Raw genomic sequence first — 24,424 nt, forward strand, 5'->3', positions numbered from 1 at the left:
ATCAACAAGGAATGATTTTTAGAGAAAACAGCTTGAAAATATTTTTTAAGAGTTCAGCAACACACCCGAGCAGAGAGTAAATTATTACAGAAATGGCTCATACGTCATCAACAAAGATGCTTTCAAATAGAATATCATCTTTATACACCCTTTTTTCATCACACTGCCAGAGGCTGTCTTGCTTCCCTGTGCAGAGCACATCTATTGCATTTAATGTGAGCTGCCTGCATTTTTCTAGAGATGTAAATGATTTTGCAAGACATAAAACCCCATTCAAGCAAGAGAGGCTGAATGGATCTGCAAAAAGCAGTAAAACATTGTTTTGAGCTAATAAAGGTGCCTGAGACTAAATTCTCCTGCTGCCCAGAAGGGAATACACCTATCTTCTTTCAGACAAAAATAGGGAGACCTTTTCCTAGAGATTTGATTCCTAGCATCTGGGAAGTACCTAAAGATCCCAGAAATAGCCCAGCATTTAATGTCCAGTCATGAATTTGGAGCCTTACTTTTTCCTTTCATTTTCAAGTATCCTGAATAAATCTTTGAAGTACTGGGGAACACGGACAATCACACTTTCTGAAGGACCTATATCTTTGAGCTCAGGGTAGACCTTGGTGTCGATCACCTTCTTGATGTATCCCAGCCAGTCAAACTGAAATGACAAAGAAAAGACTGGTTAAAGCACTCTATGAAGAGAGATAATTTATTGATTAAATCACGTTTGAGATAGTGTCTTTAAAGCTTTACTTATTAAAAATTTAGAAATTATTGCAGCTCATCTTTCCACAGTTTCAAACCTCATGAAGTCATAACTGAATTTAAAAGAACATATATTGTAACAGAGTGCATACATTCCTAATAACACTCCTTTAACATGCTATCTCCCTACACTAAAGGCATATTTAATTATGTAGGTCAGAAATAAAAAGAATAATTTCCCCAACGAACCTGTGGAATCATTGCACTAAGCTCTGATATGTTCATCTTATTGTACATCACTTCACTTGTTCGATTTTCATATGGAATCATGATCTGGAGAAAAAAAGAAGTAATAACAAGAAAAAAAAACACATGATGAAATCAAGGCTCATCTTCCGAGAATCTTATCTTACATCGTTACTATCCACCACAAACCCAGTGAAGAAGTACATAACTACCCATTTTCCAAGCATTCATGACGTTAGCTTCCCTTTCTGAAGATGGTGTTTAACTCAGAAAAATTAAATAAGATTCATTGCCAGTTTAACTCATTACTGGGGAATCTGATATGCTGCATGTCTTCTCTGAACACTTTAGACCAATTTTAGCTCTGATTATACCAAGGAAACAAATGTGGGTCCATAAAAGCTAAAAGCACACCTAGATCATTAATATCATTCATCCTATCAGCTACAAACTATTCAGTTTTAAATGTCAAATCTGAGAACAAATATGCTGGAAACATATCTTGTCTCCTGGATTTGAACATGTGCCCTTCTCTGTCCTGGCTACACCTGGAGGAAGTGTCAGATATACATCAGTTTCTTCTTTCTTTAAACCAACTATCTTGATTTCCATGGCAGGAAATCTGAGTACATAGGCCAGAAATGAACAAAAGCATTCACCAACTGAATCTCTCATCTGGGTGACCAGAACAGTCAGGCCTCAGGATCCTCTACAGAGTTAAAATCCAAGGATGTAGCAAAAGAATTGTTAAATACAAAGGAAGCCCTTTTATAATTGACAAGGGATATTCAAATTCCAAGGTGTCTGTCTGGGTCATAATGAAGAAACTAAACAACTACAAGATAAAAATACAAATTTTCTCACTGTTCAAGTAAAACAAGAATTCTTGATGCCAGTGCCAGCCCAGCTCTAAGGCAAATACTGTGCAACAGGCTTTATGGTGCCGAATTTAAACAGGGCAGAAATTGACACAAGACTAACCAAACAGCTGGAAGATCTCCAAACAAAATTCGGCAGTAAATGTCTACAGTTTAAATGTTGCTCAAGCAATACAGGCAAAAAATATTTTCTTCTCCTTTTATATGGCAGATCTATAAACTCTTCTTGAACTTGCTTGCTTTCTTCCTCTCTAAATTTTTCCTTTTCCTCCAGTAACTCAAATCTACTTGAAATCTTCCTTGGACACAGTAAGATCTCTCGGAGCATGCCACTCATCCCTAAATCAAAAATCATTCTTTTATTCCCTCTGTCTCTCTTCCCAAGCACAGAAGTTCTCCGTGATATACGTTCACTTAAAAAGAGTACACAGGAACAAAGGATACAGTAAAAGCCCAAGCAACAAACAAGACTATCTGTTTTCAAAACACAGTATGATGATTATATAATTAATTGTGCTTACTAGGGATTATACAACAATTCTTGTTCCTGAACATATCTGCTTTCATGAGGAGCTTTGACAAAATTTTGTCTCTACATTCAGCAGAGAGATGGAAACTCTGCATTACTGCTGTTGTGGATGGCCTCCAGTTCTCCAACCTTAATGATTCTATGATTATTTTTGGCTAAGGGCTTTGTTAATTTGTTTTATTTTTTTAATTCTTCACCCAATGCCCTTGAGAATATATATTCAATTTAGCAATTAACTAAAGCAAGAAGACACTTCATTTTCTTCCATCAGATTTGCTCCATTCCTCCAAAAAATACTATTGCTAAGGTTGTTAATGTAACAACTTTCCATTCTGAAACAGGATAGCCCTTGGTTTTTAAAGCAATTTTCAATTCCACATAAAATTACCAACCTCAGCTATTTTAACTTCCAGCTTTAGGACTGACTTCATATCAGATTCAGCTCGTGAAGCATTTGCACCCAGAAGCACTGCTGTGTCAACCATGAACTGCAAAAATGTATCTCGGTACTGGGGAAAAAGAAGAAAAAGAAAAAAAAAAGGAAATTATCTCAGGATTTGCACTTCAACACAGCTGTAGCACTAGGACATAAATATCCAGCTGACAGCAAGGAGATGAATACACTGTACTTTCATACTCTTGCAACCAGAGTTACAGTTCCCTTACCTCAAGTGTCCATTTCCATTGAAGAGACAAGGGGAAATAATGCCATAAACATACTGTGGATGACAGACAGAGCGATCTGCTGTGATTCACAGAGTATATACATCTTGGGAAGTGCAAATGATATTTCTGGACTTGGCTGAGAACACAGAGCTCTTACAATGGAATTAGACAATGTGTATGTTTTTGCAACCTCGCACAGTAATGAGCACAGGACTGAAGTACTTACAGACAGATGTAAGCTTGGTGGATGAGAAGATAGGGAAGCAAAGAGACCTCCTTCCTCTGTTTCTGCTACAGCACACAAGTACCTACAAAAGTGCTCTGTGCCATCCAGCTATCCTAAAAAAAAACTGTTTAGCCTAGTGTGTCTACACAAATGTCAATGAAAATGCTGCATGTATCAGTCATTATACTGCAGTGATTTCTGTGCTATCTCTTCTCCAGCACCACCTTTCAGAAGTTTGAAAGGGATCCTACCAGCTCCTGCTGGTCTGTAGTGTCCCAAAAGCAAAAGCATTTCCTGGCATATTACCATCTGTAATTTTTAAATAGATACTGTTCTTTGGATACTGGCATCTGCTCAAGTGGATGTGGCTAAAATCTCACTAGCTTCTCAGAGAAATTAAAATGGAAGCAATACTGTAAGACCTTAACAAAAGCAGTAACTTGCCCCCGTGACAATCCAAGTGCTTGTTTTCCATGAACTTTGGGCTGTATGTGCTGGACACTGCCCACAGGCCTTCATCAAAGGAAGATGAAAAAGATGTTGGCATTATCAAATATCAATACATGTACATCAACAGTTGATCTTTGTTTTCCACAGAAAAGCAGCAAGAAAATTTCTTAATAAGCTATGGCGGAGTACTGAGAAATAATAAAGAGAAAGGGAAGAAGAGGAAATGAAGCACTGAGATCTGTTGAGGAGTTCAAGTTCCCTTCATTAAATAAATTCAGGCTAATTTGATGATAGATATCTGGCCAGGAGAGCAGCTAACTGACAGAGCAGCATCTGGGCTCCGTTTTCATGAGACAGACTTGAGCTTCTGGGTTCTTTGTCTGTGGTCTAGGAAATTCTGGGACCTCTCAGTAATTGTGGAGACTCTCATTGACATCAAGTCAGGTGAAGGCTAAGGTGAGGGTAGCTGTAGCAGCTGCTAATGAACTCTGACAGCTGTCCTTGAATGCAGGGTGCCCCAGGCAACTGTTGGAATCCTAGATGGTCCTTCATAAGGACACAGCTCTGCAAGTCTCAGACTGCAGAGAGCACCTGAAGCACATGGTCTTCTGTCTTCATGTTTACATGCTGAAAGTACAAAACCAGGCGGGTGGCTGATGATTTCCAGAGGTGTGTTCTAAAAGGGAAGTAAAGGATCAGGGGACGCCGTTTCTTATTAAAATTTTCATTTGAGAAACTTTGCAAGTGTTTGTAGCAGTAGTGCTTGTGGCTGAGGTTTTTTTCCTAATAGGAAATATCTTGAAAAATCTAAATCCAACCAAACCATAGCTGTTTCCCAGACTGGAGCTCAACAAAGCAAAATCTACAATAACAAAAATAGATATTTTGAGTTTTAGTTGGTATTACTTACGGATTTAGCTTCTGTGGTGTTTTCTAGGTAATCCTCTCGAGATGAGAGAGATAGGCTTGCTTGATCTAGCTGTTAAAAATAACAAGAAAAAGCATTTAATAATTAAAGGTAGCCATATTAGCAACCTTGAAAGAGTTTGCATATTTCTCTCAATAGCAATAAATGTAAATATCTAATACATAATACATTCCTGAAAAATTGCCTGATTTTCACTTAATTAAAAAAAAAAAAAAAGCTATGCTGTGCTGATAGATGTTACCTTAATCATATTAATGCCATCTGGGAAGCCTCAGATGCTACCCTCAGTACCTTGAACCACGTACTACAGCAAAATGTCACCAGCCTGATTTATCTGTTCATGGCTCCATTAGCAAGTAGGGTAATGTAAAAGGAGTGAGTCTATGGGATCAAACAATGAGTGCAGACAACTATTCATGTTACCTGTATTTCAGGGGCACAAGAATCAATTTTGGACAGAAAACTTAGTGTATGGACCAAATGTCCATTAGCTGCTGGAGCTTGTCAGCTGCTGTGTGCCTGGAAAGCATCGTTAGCCTACTTTGACAGAAATTAAGTTCATGCATTTGAGCTTCACACTAGGCCAGCATTGAGTGTCGTAATGAGTATATGGCTTTTTGAACAGAAGTACAGCTGGGTTCCAGCCTCAGAAGTCATTGCATGCATGGGAAATTGTTATGCTTCCAATACATTAGATAAAGATGTATGGCAGACACAGGCTTTAAATATTTCTGATTCAAACTATGATCAGACTTGCTGGCCTACAGTTACCCTACTGTTGGATAAGGTCTTCAACTTAATTTCTAAAATCACACTTGAAAGTTTAATGGGTTTGCTTAGTCTTTTGAATGAAATGATGACAACATGGGAACACGTGCATAATGTTTCAAGTTCTTAACCAGCCAAAAATCACAGTGAAGCAGATTTCTTAAAATTCATACTAGAAACAGAAATTTCGTAAGACACTTCAACATGATCAACTGAGTTAGAGTATAGAAGCCAAATCTGATAGCATAATTCAGCCAACTTCCAAATTCCAAAAAAGATATTGATGTGAAAGGAAAAAAAAAAAAATTGATATTCTAAGACTATTATTCTGCTGTTTCATTTGTTTTTTAAAAGTAGTGAAGAAATATGGTATTTATTCATACTATTTCACAAAAGCCTATGTAATCTATATCCTACAGCATTTATATTTCACACTTTCTACATTTATAAAAAATTACCCAATTAAATGCAAATAGAATCTCAAATGAGTAAATAAATATCTTCTTTGCTTTAAGATACACCACAAACAACATAAAACAAATCATCTACTGAAAGCAGATGTTCACTGAAGCAGTGATGTTCAGCGCAATTCTGATCCTTTGAAAAACAGTAATACCTTTCTTCCATATACTGAAGCAAAAAGAAAAGAAAAAAAAACCCTCTATACTCTCATGCTTTGCAGATGCATGTCCTGGCAGTTGTTAACTTCAGATTATTTGGTCTATTTCAGCTACGTCACTGTTGCTTTAAGTGCTCATCCAAATTTTTCTGGCTTAAGAGTCAGATTTGATAATCCATTGAAATACACCACAAACATGAGATACTAACAAAAAAGCTAATCAACTTCTTCAAGAAAAAAGAATATTATATTGAATGTTGAACAAAACATTATTTGGAGAACCTCCTGTTTTTCTGATCCATTCATGCTTTTGCAATGCTGAACAAAGACAGAATTTTGCAATCGATCCATTTTCACAAGCAGATTGAAATACTCCCTGGTACAGCTGCACTCCTGGGAATTTGTTAAAACACTGACAAAGTAGAATACTGGCTGATGCATTCCGCTGATCAAGATCTTAATCAGATTAACAATAAAAACAGAATTCCCCAAGGAATAGTATGTTATTCAGAGGATGTAGAATTTCAGTTATTTAGACACCCGATTCACAGGGGCCGCTAAGCATACCAAATGAACATATTGCAAGATATAATTCATTTTCAAAGAACAAGCCCTACAGACCTATCCAAACCCTCTCCTGGCAGATCTCATGGACTAAAAGCAGAAGTATGACAGGAGATAGCTAAATATTTCCTCTTTTGATTCTACCATTTCAGTTTCCTTAAATCTTCAGCCAAAGCAATCCTAACAGGAACTGAATGGCATCTTAGTAGAATGACATCCTTAAAGCAGGAAACTGTTGATCTGTAGTTGCCTTGACCATGCAGGAAAAATCCTTAGAAATGAAGAAAATTTACCCTTGAATTTCATACCAGTCCAAAGCTGCAGTCAAAGGTCCTTTCAAAGTACTGATTCAGAAACAACATCCATACCACCACCCCGAACTCTTGCTTGAGTCCCATATAAAATGTATTCCTGGATATGCCTCTGCAGCTAGCCAGGATACTACCAATGTATGGACCACAGATACTACTTTTCTGTGATTAACAGTGGCATACCTTTCTTCTTTGTCCTTTCTCTCTGGCCTTTATAAATTACATTCTCATAGCAGCAGAGAGCTGATCTACTCTTGTTATTCAACTCTATTTCTTAAAAAACAACAATGCATTTGACCCAGGCACTGGATCTTGCCATGATGACATCTCATAGTAAGTGTTGCAATTCTCTCTAGAGTTCTGTCAGACTACAGCTAGGCAATTTTGATTTTGGTCTTTTTCTCACTAATCTAAGCAAATGTGTAATTTCATCATTTCATGTGCTATAAACTTTATGCTTTGCTCCAAAACAAAAGAATTTCAGTAAAAGACATATTCTGTATTTCCAGTTTGGAAGACTTCGAGTTATTTTGTTGTTGTTGTTGTAAGGTGCTGTATAAGCACAATATAACATGTTTCCTGTTCAAGAAAAATATATCAAGTTCAAAATATTTGTGACCGATGCACCATTCTTCATTTTCATAGATAAGTAGCCATACTCAGCATCCAGAATAGCGAGGACAAGATATCCACATCTCTAATTTTCACACACATGGACTCTGGGAACATACTTTACCTTTTTTTTTTATCATTTGAAAGGAGAAAATATCCTTTACACAAATGTTTTTCAATGCACGTGTAATCTAATGGTTACTTCATTCCCATGAATTGGCACTTACGTACGTCTGCAAATCGGTAGATAATAGCAACAATAGTCAAATGTAAGCATTTGGCTTGTACACTTGTTTCAAAAAATGAGATCACAAAATGCCATGCAAAGTAAACTAATAGATATGCTGTGCTGTACCTTCAGGATATACCGGTTGGAGACTTTGTCATCAGCAGCCACATACAAACGGATGAAGACAGAGTTGCTGTATTGACCACGAAGTGTTGCCAGGGTCTGCACTAAGCTAAACCTCCTCTCTGACCACAGCCCCTCTGGTCCAATGTTAGATTCCAGGACAGGCCAGCGAAAAGGGGAATGCCTCAGAATGCTTAACAGTGGTTTCACATCAGCTTTTTCAATTTTATCTGAAATGTCAAAGTGTGACAACAATTACATTCCACGTGATTCAAATCCAGCAAAGGCCACAGGAGAAGCAAAGATTTATTGGCACTGATGGATTTCCAGGTAGGAAAAAACAAATAGCTGAATCCAGTGCCTCTGCTCTGTCTGTGAACACATTGGCATGGCAGTCCTGGACAAAGCCTCACAGAGCCCAGTGGAGAGCATAACGGCCTGCCTGTATAAACATGGGTAATACACAGGTGTTCCCAAATCAGATCACTTACTCTCATTCATACAGGATGCATAAAGGATCTTGGCCTTCTGTACAGCTTCACTGTCCTGTCTTTTGCTGATCGGTTTCTCAAGCAATGCTGAAAAAAGAATTGATGTTTTTTCAATACATTTTAAAATGTGCATACCGTCTGCTTTCCCATCTCAGTGTTTACTTCAGTCACAGCACTTAGCTAACTGGGGATGAGGCTTCACATTCATTTTCTTAGGCTACAACACAGATAAAAGAGATATTTTTAGTTTTTTCTACCTCCACACAGAATTACTATGACAGTGCACTCCTTGCCCCCTTACTCAGACTGGTCATTATTCCCAAGGCTTAGTGAATGCAGTGAGGTGCAAAAGACCTTGTCCTTGAGACTGATAACAACCAAGGTTTCACCAAATACAGTCAATGACCACCACATTGTCTCAAACTGAATGCTCAGAGAACAGATCACAGACACCTTATTCAATAGATCCAATTCTAAGCTGCTTGACTATGAGTCAATCATACTACCCCCTAAATAGGAAGCAGCCTAAGAGCTCCAGCAAAGCAGCTGGCTGCACACCAGAATCTCCCCTTGAGAATAAACACTTCTAGAGGTTACTTAACGCCTGAACCAATATTCATCTGGGATGTGATGACACCTTGACAACAGATCCTCAGCAAGTGAGATATTGTTTTTTAAACTACGGTAGCTTCTCTAAGATTTGAGCTTAGATTCATTACGCACTCCCTAGCCTCTGCGTAGCAAATAGTCAAGGATACTTAGCCATTTCAAATCGTGTTGAGTCACTGTCATCATTGTTCAAATTGCCGTCTTACATCTATTTTAAATCAGTAAATGTCTTTCTGCCTTCTTCTTACAAGTGAAGTATGCAGTGCCTCAGCCTCCATCTGCGACGAGGATATACATACTTCTAAAAAGATTATTATAAATACAGCCGGCACTGTTCACTACTTTCTCTCAGAAAGAGCCAACTCTGATCAGAGGAGGGACTGGGAGCTAGCACAAAGGGCAGGAACCCAGGAATTTTTCAGGTGGCTCAGCCCCTGGTGCTGACATTCTGTGTCATAGGAGAAGATGAAAGGATTCCAGAAGCCAGACTACTGGCTTTATTTTCACCAAAAATGCCCTTTTGTCCATTAGACACCCACAGCTTCAGCTCTGTGAATGATACAGAAGGCCAAGTTTGAAACTGTTACATGAGAAGCTGCGTTATATGGCTCCCTTACCATAGATGTCACAGAATCACAGAATCACAGAATGGCCATGGTTGAAAGGGACCTCAAGAATCATGAATCTCCAGCCCCCCTGCCACAGGCAGGGCCACCAACCTCCGCATTTAATACTAGACCAGGCTGCCCAGGGCCCCATCCAACCTGGCCTTGAACACCTCCAGGGTCTGGGCATCCACAACCTCTGGGTAGCCTGTTTCAGCACCTCACCACTCTCATAGTAGAGAACTTAAATGTCAAGTCCTTTTGTACTGGAAGGCCAAACTAGTTTTTCAAAGCTGTCATCTCTCTTGCTGTCCTCATTATGCATGGAAGTGAAATATCATGCAAAGTGCATCTGAATCTCAGTAGTCTGTTGTCAGCTGCTTCAAGCCATTTATCCAAGCTATAAATCAGCCAACAGGTTGTTGCACACACACATACTATGCCTAAACACATCTTCAGCAACATCTGTCAGATCAGGTACAGCACAGCAAGAGCACTTCCATTAACAAGAGAAGCAAGGCAGCACTTGAGCATGGGATGGAAAATGAGTTAGCAAACTCTGCTGGACCTAATGTGGTTTTGTGAAACCCAAACAGGTCACTCCCAGCTTTACCTTACTCTTACTGGAACCACTAGAAAGAATGGCTTTGCAGGAAACTTCTCAATTGCCTCCTGTTGAGTGCTCAGCCAGAGCTAAGAAGCCTTGAAAACTTACAGATTACTTTTCCTACACTATACTCCTCAGTAGGTATCCCTCTGGGTTTCAACAGGGTTTATGAGCAAAGACATAGTTCACATTGGTCCTATGTGATGCTGTGCTGGAGTTAAAAAACATACCACAAATATAAGGTAGAACAAAATGCAGTGGACTTCCAGTGGTCTGCCAAAATCATCAGAAGACCACTGAGACTTTAAGACAACAGCTATGGTAAAATCAGACCTCTTCCACATAGAGCCTATTCAAGAACCTGCCATGACCGATCTCTCAGATACCTCTCACCTATACCCATCAGAGCACCTACACTCAGGGGACCATACAGTGACATTGAAATACTTATTTGTCAAAGATTATTACAGTGATGAACAAATGCCAACTATTCTCTTCGTCCAAACTTTTCTCTCCATGAGGAGAAAAAAAAGATCTTGTTTGAGAAATCTAATGATATCATTTTACTTTTATTTATGGGTAAGATTTTCAATACTGAATCCTGTCCAGCAAGTTTGTTAATAGCTTTGGTTTCAAATCTTTAAGTTCTTAGTATTTCTCAGCTTGTTAAATAGAATATAATACCAATCACTGACACATATCTCTAGTGTCCACGATCCTTAGTAGAACAATCAGACCAGTTCATGTTTTAAGAATGACATTTAAAGAGGAACTATAAATGAAACCTATATAAAACCAAAGATGAAAAAACACACTGCTATTAAAACTATTGTAATAACTTCAGTTCCTTGTCAGTGAGCTACACAGACATGAAATTTTGAAACTAATAAAATTCAGTAAGTCCCAGCTAAAGCTCAGGAACAATACAGAGGAGGAGATCCAATAAAATAAAATCAACTCTAGGAATACATCTCCATAAAATCATGTCAAAATCAGACCTGGAGTTTTCCCATCAAATCACCTTGTTATGTGGTAGAATAAGCCTGGAACTCTTCCTTCACTTTTGTAAAGAATGAGGTGAGGTAGATGATGACATTTAGATGATATATACTATATAGATGATGTCTTGGGACCAGCGCTCTTTAACATCTTTATTGGTGAATCAGTGATGGAATTGAGTGCATCCTCAGCAAATTTGCTGAGGACGCCAAGCTGAGTGGTGCAGTTGACACAGTGGAAGGAAGGGATGCCATTCAGTGGGACCTCAGCAGCCTTGAAAGGTGGGCCTGGGTGAATCTAATGAAGTTCAACACAGCAAAGTGCAAGGTTTTGCACTTGGGCCAAAGGAATCCCATGCATCTGTACAGACTGGAAGGAGCAGTCTTGAGAGCAGCCCTGCAGAAAATGACCTGGGGGTCCTGATTGATGAAAAGCTTAACATGAGACAGCAGTGTGCTCTTGCAGCTTGGAAAGCAAATTGTATTCTGGGCAAAGAGCAAAGCAGCTCTTGTTCTTCAGCCATGCTGTTTTGCTTCCTTCCAAATTAATTCCAGAGTTATTCTCTTAGGAATAAAAAGAATCCTGAACTGTGCTATTGATCTAAGCACCTCATTGTCTATGTTTCTGTATGCACAGGATGCTCAGAGGCAAGATTTATATCTGCCTTCACATAAAACTTAGTTATGGCAAATGTCAAAACTTACTGGTAATTCTGCTTCACACTGCTAAGCCAACATAACTCATCTCATTAAAAAACTATCTCATGCACAGTCAAAAACTGGTTAAAACTGTTCCTGCTATCCCAAGGTTCCTAAGGTCACACATTGCTTCATCATTCTTTTTTTTTTTTTTTCTACCAAGGTTCTGAGTACAGGGATGTTTGCACTGCAAACCAAAGTTCTTTTACTTGTGACAGTCTGGGTCAGACAGGCTTACATCATCACACTCCACGGCCCTTTTACAAAACACAGAGACTCAGCATCACCAACAGAAATCATCCCATGATTGGAACAATCCTCAGTGGTCTGAGCTATGAACGCTCAGACAGGCAGTCAAGGAAAATAGCCACAGCTGGGGATGGGGTGTTGGGTTTGGAAGGGAAGGAAGGAAGGTCTTTATTGAGTGTCATTCAGACGGTGCTTTTCCAGGACAAGCGAGCTAAAAAAAGCCAGCTTCCTGTGGTTCACAACCCTACAGTAAATAGCAATCATCTGCTTCTGAAAGTGAGAGCAAAGAACTTTACAACGTAAGCTTTGCTATTTTGTGTGTGTGCATGTGTGTATTTAAATACATACTATTCTAAAGTGGCTAAGAATAACATTGTGGCTAAATGTTACCTTTAATCTTAATTTCCATTTCTAGCTGTTGTTGATTTTCCAGCCTACTGTCCTATGCAGCTTTAGTTTTCAACCACCGTGCTTTATTTACAGCATTGAGAAATCCTGTACCTTTTTTTTACCTTCTGACTTGGAGTACAAGAAACAGGAGTTGCACAGATTTGTGGGGAAAAGAAGCATGTGTATCACATATTCAGATTAGAAACAGAGATTTGGGTCATAAGGATCCTGATCTGCAGACTGCATATATATTCTGTGTTTTATTAGACTGTATGACTCTGCATACACAGTCTCTTCCAGAAATGCAATTAGACTGTGTTATTAGCTAAGCTTATTTCTTGATCTAAAGAGGTAACATTAGGTTTTGCTGCACTTTCCGACCGTAGGTATGGAGACTACATGCTGCTAGTGAAAACAGTAGCACTATTTTCCCATTCACTTTTGTCTTTATCCTACAAACATCCGCTGTACATGGAAAATGCAAACTGAAGTGTTTGTACAGTGATACCTAATAATGTTTGAAGTACATTCTCATGCTTTTTACCTTGAAGAAAAAGAATATTCCAGTGGGATACATTCAGGGTTTTCTTAATTAAAAAATTCTATACAAAAGCCCCAGTGGGACAGCCCATTTCCTGGAAAGTTTTAACCCTGGGAGAGTGAAAAGCTAGAAGGAGGCAAGTAACTCAGCATAAAATCCCAGGGTAATGTTGGAGAAAGCAAGGTCTTGGACTGCAAAAGCAGAGAAGTACAAAACTGGGCAGGTGATTTATTGTTGTACACACGTTGGAGAGAGACTGGAATGCTGCATGCACTCTGTTGCCCATGCTTTAAAAACAATGAGTTTTTCTTTGAGTGGAGTGCCTTGAGAACTGGGGAAAAAAAAGCCATGCAGTAAGAGACTTTAAGAACTTGATTTACTGATTTGTTTTGTTTCACAAAAGATGGTGGAAGGGTAGTGAGATTAGAATAAGAAATATCTTGCCACAAGAAAATGCTTGGTGCCAAAGAGATCTTCAGTCTACTAAAAAGAGGTGCAAGGAAAGCCAGTCACCAGATTATGAAGATGAATTCAGCGGTGGCAGTGATTAACCACTGGTCAAATAGCCAGAGGAGATAGTGGCTTCTCAACCCCTTAACATCTTCAAGACTTGATTTATTTTTTTTCAAAGATAAGGTTTAGCCCAGTGTGAATCCTGTTTTATTCTAGCACAAGTTAGTGAGCTGCATACATGGGTAATGCAATTGCCTGTGATACAAGGTCACAGGAGATAATCTAATGGTTGCTCCTGGCACTGCACCCTATACTTTTTACTAAGGATAAGGATCTCCAAGCACTCTTAAACACATGACAACAAGAAGATGCAGCCATTATCCACTGATGCAGATGAAGAAAGTGAGCCACAGAGGATTAATTCCTCCAAATCTAACTCAAGTCAGAGATTTGCTGAATTAAACTCTGTTGCTTTAAGAGCATAAATCATGCTGAATTTGATTCAAAGATTCAAAGAACGTAATGCTCTGGAGATACTGAAAGCCCAACCGTGTCTTTCATGTCAGTCACAGAGTTACTCAGCATTGTCCAGATGATGCTCAGTACTGCAGCTGAAAACAATTTACAAAGCATTGTTCTCAGCACAGTTCCAGAAAGCAGTCCAAGAGTACAACCCATACCCACCCATTCACTCAACCAAAGGCAGAAGAGGCTCATCCTTCAGCAAAGGCTGTCAAAATCTCATGCAACAACATTCTCTTCCTTTGGTTTCAGTAGCAGCAGCTGGAAAATATATTTTCTGCATCTTGAATGTTTACTATTCCCAATGATCTTCAGTTTCTTAGGCCAACATGAAGGAACTCTGCTTGTGGAAAAGGATTTTCCTTGCAAATACCACATGTCAAAGAAGGTGGACTTCTCATTTGATTCTTGAACAATGAAGTCTCTGTTGTTCTCCTTAATACCCCTCCACAGCCAAAATGTTCAGGTTTTTAAACTGTTGAATAATTACAGGGGCTGTTCACTCTCTCCAGCTATCAATCATAAGTTTTGTTTCATAGAACCATAGAATGGTTTGGGTTGGAAGGGACTTCAATGATCATCCAGTTCCAACCTGCTGCCATGGGCAGGGCTGCCCCCACCAGCTCAGGCTACCCAGGACCCCATGCAACCTGGCATTGAGCACCTTCACAGATGGGGCACCACAGCTTCTCTGGGCAGCTGTGCCAGCACCTCACCACCTCTGAGTAAAGGATTTCCTTCTAACATCTAACTTACATCTCCTTTCTCAGTCTTTATTCTACTTCTCTGAAGAAGCAAAATTCATGTTATCTTTTAGAAATGTGGAAGATATCCTCTGACGTTTTGCCAGCAGCAGGATGTTTTAATTACATCACTGAGGAATTTCAGCTTAAAAATAGGGGGGAAAAAAAGTTACATTTTGAAAGCAAAACTTGTCCCCAGAATCTTCTCCAGTGAGGAAGGATAAGTGATCATTTTGACTCACTGGGAGATGAAAAAGTACACTAAAAATAAAGATACATGCAAGGAAATGTTTGGTAAGTCAAACACTGGGCAATCCAACAAATTACACAGCACTTGCATGCAAAATGTTGTTCCCTAAGCCATGACATAATTGTGGTTCATCTAGTCCTCATTAAGATCGCCTAGCTCTGAATGCACACTTACTTCACACTAAAGAATTATGTCAAAGAAGTCCCTGAAAAGCAGCCATAACTCCTAGAGCCCAAGCAGTCACCTGTACCAGCACCATCACCGGCATTTACTGAGGACTCCACCTGTGTCATCAAGGCACTGCCCTTTCTTCAAACTCCCAGTGCACTGGATTTAAGAAATCAGGTTTATTGCAGTTCACAGAGCAATTTTGCACAGAAATAATTCACTCACCATGTGAGAGGAAGCAACAAAAAGCCATGCTGCTGTTACGGAAATCATAGCTAGAACACTGTACAGTCCTAATTACAGTAATGTGAGCTTGTGTGTTCCAAGAGGGATTATCTCAGAATGGTTTGGGGTCAGCTGACATTCATTCAGAGTATCTAGTTTGCAATTTCTTTTTTTTTTTCAGAGCCCAGGGTTAGTGAAGGAGGTCAAGTGTTACGGATGAGGCCTACAATGAGCTTTCAAAATACAAGCAGTGGTCACAGCATCTAAAATTATGGAAACACTGTTGTGATCCTTTGTTCAATGGTAACTTCCCTGGCTTCCTGCATGAAAATGTGAGATCAATAGACTGCAACACAAACAATCCAGGTTATGAGCTCTTCAAAAGGGAAAATCTGATATATATATCTGTTATTCTCTTCAGTGTGGAAGCCTGACTCCTGCAGAGGTGAAGACCCTTTGTGTCAGCTCATCCAGACTTAACATAGAGGTTGTACAAACAACAGTATTGCATGACATATTTCAAAGCTGTATATACTTGTTAGGAACAAGTACAGTCAAACCAAGATTATATTATTCTTAGAGGTAAATCTGTTCCTTCAGACAGTTCTCCTGCAAAGAGATAGATATCTCCTTGCTTCAGAAAGCAGCGTTTAATGTTTCACTGAAACTTCATCCTTGATAAAGTACCCTTGATCCTCTTAGCTGGTTTACTAGCACAGGTCACACTGCCTAGCTGCCATTTCAGAGCTGCTTCGCATCCGAAGCCTTGCGAAAAGAGCTGAGCCACTTCTAGTCCACCCATAAAACATTACAGATGCACACCTCATGGAAGGGCATGGAAGCCCATTTGTGGCTCCATTTCGACGACCATAACTCAGCTTTGAATACATAATTTCAAGGGCCTGGTTGAGTTTCCTTATTCCTTTAAAATACGAGTTCTGAGAATTTCTTCTAGCATACAACTTTAATATACATCCCTGCACATTTCCTCTTTTAAGAACTGATCGACAACAATTTTGGGGTTTTTTTGGAGCTCCCTAAACTATGTTGTTATTTTTTTTTTTTTTAACTGCTAGTTCTCCTAGTTGTTCTGTGGTGCTTCTTGCTATTTCAGGTGTCTAGTGGACAGTCTGATATGCAGTTTGGAGTCCCCATCCCAAAGACACTCTTTGAAACTGCTATGTCAATGACTGGTTTTTATATAAAAGTTTGCTCTCAGGATTCTAAAATAAGAAGATAGACTGAAATATGTAATTTTCACTCCATCACGACTAAAAATACTTACAAAAATATTTCTCACCACTCTAGTTAAATGCTTGAAAATATATATACCAGCACCCTATTGACACTAAGGTTCCTCTTCCTTTTCTTGTTGGTGGCTTTCAGAGGGCTGGAAAGGAAACTATCAGAGCCCAGTGCTGTACAAAAAATTACTTTAATACATTTTATAAACATCTATTTTCAATTGCTACTGCATTATGGTTTGGATTCCTCTACTGCTTGTTAAATATACGTGAGGAAAAAAAACCAAAACACAACAAATGAGCACGAAAGGCTTTCCAAAATCTTAAAATGCCTAAATTTATGCTTGCATTAATAAAGTTTTTTCTCTGAGTCCAAACAAAAGTAAGGAGAGACACTTAGCTAAGCGGGAAAAAATGAACACAAATAACAGCAGCAGGCACCGAAACTTTCCTCCACAAAAAGTCTGATATTTACTTTTTCTTGTCAACGAATCGACGTGACCCTACGAGAACATCTGCATTTTCATCTGTGAATGATCAAGGACTATGCATTAATGTTACCATCCAGATACGTGAAAATAATTCACTTTTCTTGGAAATACTTTTCTACATATACACTCAATGTAATCTGGACATTATTGTCAAAACAGATGCAGAAATATATTTAATCATGAAGTAATTAAAATCCATTGTTCAACCTGAATCAACTGGAGACACAAATTGAAATGCATTTAGTTACTGTTTCCATATCTTGAGATTTCCTAAATAGTGGGGTGTAAAGATTTCTGGGGTGGCTTTACTTGAGAATTGTTTTTCTTTTTATGACATTGCATACTTATTGTGCAGGAACCGGAGTCTTACATGTCATTTAGGAATTTAATCCTCTAACTATCTGGCTATTAAAATCATTTAGAAAAAACTCTCCATGCCTTTGAAGTTAAAATATTTTATGTCAAATAAAGCAGTTTCAACAAGAGAGATGAAAAAAGAGCCACCATACAGTCTACGGTTTCCCAATTAAGATGTTATCCTGAAAGTTGAGAGATCTGGATCCATATTTCTCCAGACCCACTGCTAAGATAATCCCCTCAGTTTCTTATTCCACATGGGGTTGATAGGGAAACACAGTGAAGTTATTTCTCAGATAAATCTCAAACCTGTGAATTCTTTTGAACTTGCTTGTATCATTTTTGAGAGAAGAGCAATCAACCTTTCTTTCACCCTGTTTCCCCAACCAAGAAAAATACTCTCTGTACTGACACAAATTAAATAGCAAATCAATACTTTTTTTTTCCATTCTGATGTCTATAATAAACCTTATACATTTCACAAAAGCACATATTTTTGCCAATGTTCTCTCCTCAATCAGCCTTCCATTACCTTCTTACCTTCTTTCTGTCACTCTCCCCATTGTAAATAATCAGGTCAGCAGAATCGTCTCACGGTAAGGACTCCCAGTTATCACTTCAAACATATTTCATCGAGACAAACTCCTTGTTCATATAAGGCTCAAAAATAATGCAGACAGAACCACGTTGTCCAACCACCTGTTATATTGTATACCACTACGTTTTTGGAAGGCAGAAGCATCCAGCACACCAATGAGCTATTGATTGCCTTTGGAAGAACTTGTGCTGGCTCACACAGTCTCAGATAAACCTTACACACAATACTTGATATGTTTTTAAGCCACTAAGTTATTAATTTTTAATAAAACCTTCAGGTTCTTTTTGCAGCTCCAGGAGCCCATTCCTCAGAACTCTCTGGAGCTGACAACTTAATCAAGCCTGCCTTGCTTTGATAAAACGGTGTCTCCCTCCCCCCCCCCCCCCACACCTAGCTCAAATACTTTGTGTTTGTATACTAAAAAAGTAAGTACATCACGGCATTCTTCCAGAAGTCAACTAATCTAAATGTACACAAACTCTAACAAAAACAAAAGTCATCTTATGCTGATGTGGGAGCCTCCGCTCATAAGCCTAATTTCAATAGCAAATCTCAAACAATCTTTTGAGCAGTACTTCCTGCAGCTACCCGCTCCAAACACACACGCCTACACACCAGGATTATAGCGTAGAGGACAGCAATTCCACAATTACCTTTAAACTACCTTTAAGCTGGAAGACTGTAGGAGCTCGAGTTGTTACGATACAGAGGGAGCTCTGTAGTAGACACTAGCATTAAGCTTTATGTAACTGTATTAATACTTTCAACATATATTAAGCAATTTTTTTTTTAAATAATAAGACTGAAAAAGCTTTTACACTGAGGGTGGTGATGCACTGGAAAAGGTTGCCCAGAGATGTGGTGGATGCCCTGTTCCTGGAGACTTTCAAGGCAAGGCTGGATCAGGCTCTAGGCACCCTGATCTATCTGTGGTTGTCCCTGTTTATTGCAGAGAAGTTGGACTAGATGGCCTTAAATGTCCCTTCCAACTCTAAGAATTCTATGAAAATCATATGATGCCACAAATTTCCATGTTTTCTAAGGTACAAGTGCCTCTTTCTGCAAGATTACCAGACCCAAACAGAGTCCTACAGTAACTTTGGAATTCAGTGTCTGCAGATAGGAACATATCGTCCCTCTGTAGACAGCAGTGAAAAGAGAGGTTCCCCCTCCAAGACTGGGGGAATATTATACCACCAAAAGGAGTAGCAGCAAGGTGTAAATCCTGATCCTGCTCCAGCGCAGGGCTCATAGGGAGATTCTGTTCTGTCTCCTTACCACGGAGATGCTGTGGGAATTCTGTGGCTCTGCTGCCATGCTGCCTTAAAACCTCACTTAGGAACCAAAATGATCTCCTTTCTCTGCTCATGGTTTCCCAAAATCACTCACTGCAGATACAGCTTTCATTTTGAGCAGCCGCAAAGCCTATAAAATTCTTGGCTACTCCATCTCTGATTCAGGTAGTTCATTTTACCAAAATCTGTTAACTCATTGCCCAGAAAGATTTATCTGACTTGGGACACTTGTGGTTTTTTTCTTACACTTAGAAGAAAAAAGCCCTTATAGGAAAGATCTGAACCACTGAAAGAAAGTTCTGGACCACTGAAGAGAGATCCATCTGCAGATGAAGTCACCAATCGAAAAAGAACAAGCACTATTGCTGCTTGCTGCTATCTTGTTGTTTAACAGCAGCTATCCAACAAGAGGCTTTTGGAGAGGATAACATAAATACCTTCTCTCTCTCTCTTTCTCTTTTTATTTTAAATTACTGCTGTTCTTTCTCAACAGTGCTCAACAAGCTATCTCGTAAAAAAGAAATCACAAAAGACACATACACTGAGACAGAACATGAGGAGTATCAGTGACAACATTATGGATCTCATGGGCCACATCAGTGCCACCCTAGTGCTCCCAGCCAAGTGTCTGTCTGTGAGGAGAATAAGAGAGGCCAGCCCTGCAAGAGCCCTATGGCACAGGGCAGCAGCAACTCAACACCAGCTTCCGGAATTGTCAAAAAGGACACACCTGTGGTCAGATAATATAAATTTCCATTCAATATTTTTGCCTTTCTGTATTTACTTGAGTAGTTATTTTCTAAAGAAAATAATTGCAGATCACATTAGGAGAAGTTTCCTATGCTACCAGATATTTTGCTTGCTGCCTCATATACTTTAAACACACACACACACCCCATATCCTCAATTCCTTGTTTGCCACATTAGGAATTCCCTGCTATGTTTAAACTGGCAGCCATTCAGAAAATTGCCGTGCTGGAAAACCTTAGCGCTGTAAATTAGTCTCAAGTAGGTGTCTCACTGGGCCAGATTCAGCACAGAGACTTAATCTGCAACTAGTTTCCATACACTGAAATTAAACTGAAAAGGCCTAAAAGCCATGTTCACAAATAATTTATGTAATTTAACTCACCTCCCTTGCAGTGCTGAGATTTAGGAACATTTGCAGAGTTTTTTGGTTTTTAATTTATTGCTTCCTGCATGGTCACTTTTAAAAAAAAATCCAGCTGTATATCATCACTCTGCAGACTTCAGAGAAAGTGAAAGAAACTATGTGGTTCACAATCAACATTCACCATGGGTAACGGGTACTGATTTACTTGCCACAGACTTCCAGTTTTGAATTATTCACTACGTTGCAGTAGTAAGAGAGCTGAGCTTCCAAACTCTTAATTAAGGTCACCAATAAAGAGGGAAAAATTCTGCAGGATCTCAAGTAGCTGTGCAGAAAATCTTATGGTAAGTGAAACACATTTAGTAATTCAGAGACATTCAAGCTTGACCTAACGGAAAGCTGAAGCAGTTACAGCTTGAAATAACTTTATATAAAACCGGCCACAGTCAAACCATTTTCTCCATTCTGGAAGACTCCAAGAAACAATCAGTACTCAAAATGGTTCCATCTAACTTTTTAATGTGCCTGCAGTCAAAAATGAAAGGTTTCATTCAAGTCAGGGATGGTCTAGTGCAGAAAGGACTGGCTAACTGATGCTATCATAGGATCATAGAATATCTTGGGTTCGAAGGAATATCAAGGATCATCAAGTTCCAAGCCCCTAATCACAGAACCATAGAATATTCACGAGATATTGTGACCCATGAGAGTCACTCTGCCATCAGTCCTCCCGTCAGCTCCTCTGCTCTGGGCTCATGAAACCCAGGGGCCTCAGGCGCTCACGTGTCTTGCCTTCTGGACCTTTCACCATCTTTGTAGCCCGCCTTTGTACACTCTAATATTTTTATGTCCTAGTCTTGTGATGCCCAAAACTGCATGCAGTGCTTGAGGTGAGGCTGCACCAATGTGGAGTAGAGCAAGAGTGGCAGCATCCTCTCTGAAAACTGTTCTGTATCAAGAAATTTTAACCTAAACCACACAACTGCGCTTTAAACACATCTTTGGCCACCTACAATTCTCTCCTGTGTTTTCCCTTACAATGCTTGAAACCCTGATGTTTCTGATATCCAAGGGAAAGGATGCTAGTGTTTTCAGCGTGCTAGGATTTTACCCACTTTGTGAAAGGTTACATATGTGTTTTGGGGGGTCCGCTGAGAGCAGACAAAGAAAACCAAGCAACCCTCAAGCAAAGGATGGGAAAGAAACCAAAGGTGAAATTATTTATTTGGAATCCATCCAAAGACAGCTAAAGAAAGCCATGGAATCATTAAAAAAAAAAACAAAAAAAAAAAAAAAAAAAAAAAAACCACCACCATCAACAAAAAGTACCCGCTACTGTATTCCTATCCATTATAAATCCAAATCTTACAAAAATTAGAATTTTAACTGTCACATTAAAATTTATGAATGTAGAAGAACCCTGAAATGCACATTGCTGGCCCTGTTCCTTCAATTAACCAAACATGAGTGCAAAAAGACTACCACCCAGAAGTTCTCAGCTATTTTCCACTGAAACGCTCTGCCATTGCTCTTTGCTGCTCATCATTAAAGCATCAAAAACCTTCACCTATACATAAAATGTTCTCCCTTTTCTTGAAATTGAGTTCTGCAAAGTCCTATGCTCCTGTGTGTCTGCAATCTCAATACTAATACTACCACTACTACTAATAATAATAATAAGGAGCAACAATAACAGCAAAACAGCTTTACTCTCAGAACTGGCAATGTTTAACGACAGCTTCCGTATACTGTACAGCTACACCTACCACTTTTTGGTAAGGCAAAATTAATTCTTACTCTTGTGGCCTATTATCAGCTGCAAGATCTTCTACATCTATTGGCCCTGAATGAAAAATGAAACTTCCAGCAGATTGAAGATACACCTGGGTAAGCAAGACCTTGCACACAATTGCACAAATACTCAAACTCCCTTTCTGTTGAAAGCTTGGGAACATTCAGGAGCCAGGAAACAGATCAGATATTTAAATAACTTATTTTAAACAGTGTCATTTTTAATATATTGTCTGAATAAATACTTCCATCTATATCACACCATCAAAGAGTATCAAATATGAAAAATGTAGATCTCTGGCCAAGTCATGTTAATGCTCTGAGATTAACGGATTTCTTTAATATAATAAATATTTCAGAATGTGGAACTAGCTTAAAAATCATCTCCTTAAAGAGTGGGGCTTTTTTAATCTACTGAGTCAAACAAGGCCATTTCCAATAGTGTGAGATGTCTTTAGGAAAGAGAGATTACATTGGCTTCCAAGATCTGGTTAGCCATATATGTTATCCAGTGCAAACAAACATACTCTTGACAAAACTTTGAAAGCAATGATGTGGTCATCCACAAATTAATAACTAGAAGCGTCAAGCTAATTTAGTGAATTTACTCAAGCTGAAGTGCAAAGATATATAGAGGCTGAAGTTACGCCTTGTTACTTTGGCTAACAATATGATATCCAGCACACTTTATTTTTAATTACCAAGAGTACATTTTGGAGATTTTATTCAATAAAAAGTTAATGAGAAGATAAAAATGTTATATTAAATCAACTCTACTCCACCAAACATTTCACTTTTCTTCCCCTGTACTATGCTAAGGAGCAGTTCAGGCCATCTGTTAATGTAATTATCAGGCATTTCATTACACCCCTTTTTTGATAAGGCACTTCCACTAAGTAAATACTTCTCTCTTAGATGTTTCTTTCTTTGTCTTGTACTGTCATAGCTAGGGATTAGCAACTTCTAAAGGGACTGCAGTAAGAAAGCCATATAAAATGTGGTATAGCATGATGTCCTTGATTAAGCACAGTAAAAAGAGGAAATTAAGGATGAGAGTCACAGCTTGCTACTCTATATTCAATTAGATCTGTCTCATATGTGGCTAAGGTTCATGCAGGATGTGCAGTTATCTAATACAGCCTTATCCTGGCAGCAGAATTAGAATGCAAAACATAACTTAAAACAGCCTCTGGCAATATTTTGTCTTTTGGTTGTGACATCTTCAGCAGATTTAAAACAGCACTCATCAGATTGTATCCCACGTTGAAATTCCAAATTCATATTCTGAAACTCAGTGTAGCTTTTAAAATGCTTAATGATGTGAGAATTGAATATTGTGTGACTGAAGAGAACAAGTAGAAAAGGACTTTGATCCTATACAAATACATGTACAAAAACTAACAGAAAAATAAATGCTAATTCAAACACAACATTCTAAAATTGAGGTCTGTTCTGTGGTGAACAAAAAACCAACCAGTAGCTCAACTAATAGATCAATAATACGCTCAAGGTATGTGATGCTCAGGTACACAACAATGACAATGAATCTTGCACGTCTCCCTTCTCTTATGTGATATGGTTTTAGCGGAGATTATGAAATTTTGTCAGTTTTATTCTACTAACAGTAATCATCATCTTTCTTTCCAGTTTGCAGAACTTCCTGATGAGAAACGTTGCTGCAGAGTATAGCACAAAGCCAAGTCATATACAGATTAAAATACTTCTCTTCCTACACTCTTCCAATTGACGCTATTTTTTTATCCAGACATATCCTTAAAAAGCCTTCTCTTTCACTGATCATAGTCCAGGTACTTCAACAACAAGCTGAACTGCAACTTGAAATAAACAATCTCTACATCTGAAAGATTTCAAATTGCTTCCTGCTGAAATCTAGCTAACTGTACTGCAAAATGTTACTATTTTTGACTTCTTATATTCTTTTCCTGCAATTATCCACTGCCATAAAGAGTGCTGCCACAGACCAAAGCTTGTTTCTGGATCTTCAGTATGCATTCTGTACTTGTACACCAGTAGACTCCTAGTCTACCTAGTCTGCTGCAAGGAGGAAGGAGTTCAATTCCTGCTGCTTTTCCCATGGTGTAAGAAATATCCTTTTGTATCATCATTCTTAAACTG

General features: G+C 38.8%; 1 protein-coding gene across 2 annotated transcripts in view; it reads right to left on the reverse strand.

Moving 5' to 3' along the window:
- Positions 1-24,424, reverse strand: part of PHEX (phosphate regulating endopeptidase homolog X-linked) — a 94,483-nt gene that overhangs the window by 61,822 nt on the left and 8,237 nt on the right. For both annotated transcript variants that reach the window (XM_042810202.1, XM_042810201.1), the window contains 6 exons: positions 8,340-8,426; positions 7,852-8,078; positions 4,605-4,673; positions 2,745-2,861; positions 949-1,032; positions 507-652 (listed from right to left, as the gene is read on the reverse strand). In XM_042810202.1, coding sequence (XP_042666136.1) covers positions 507-652; positions 949-1,032; positions 2,745-2,861; positions 4,605-4,673; positions 7,852-8,078; positions 8,340-8,426 — 730 coding nt within the window. The remainder of the gene's footprint in view (positions 1-506; positions 653-948; positions 1,033-2,744; positions 2,862-4,604; positions 4,674-7,851; positions 8,079-8,339; positions 8,427-24,424) is intronic.

The sequence above is a fragment of the Centrocercus urophasianus genome, unplaced genomic scaffold (genome assembly GCF_019232065.1).
Source record: "Centrocercus urophasianus isolate 14NV4802_14NV808 unplaced genomic scaffold, USGS_Curo_1.0 seq_12, whole genome shotgun sequence".
Lineage (NCBI taxonomy): Eukaryota > Metazoa > Chordata > Aves > Galliformes > Phasianidae > Centrocercus > Centrocercus urophasianus.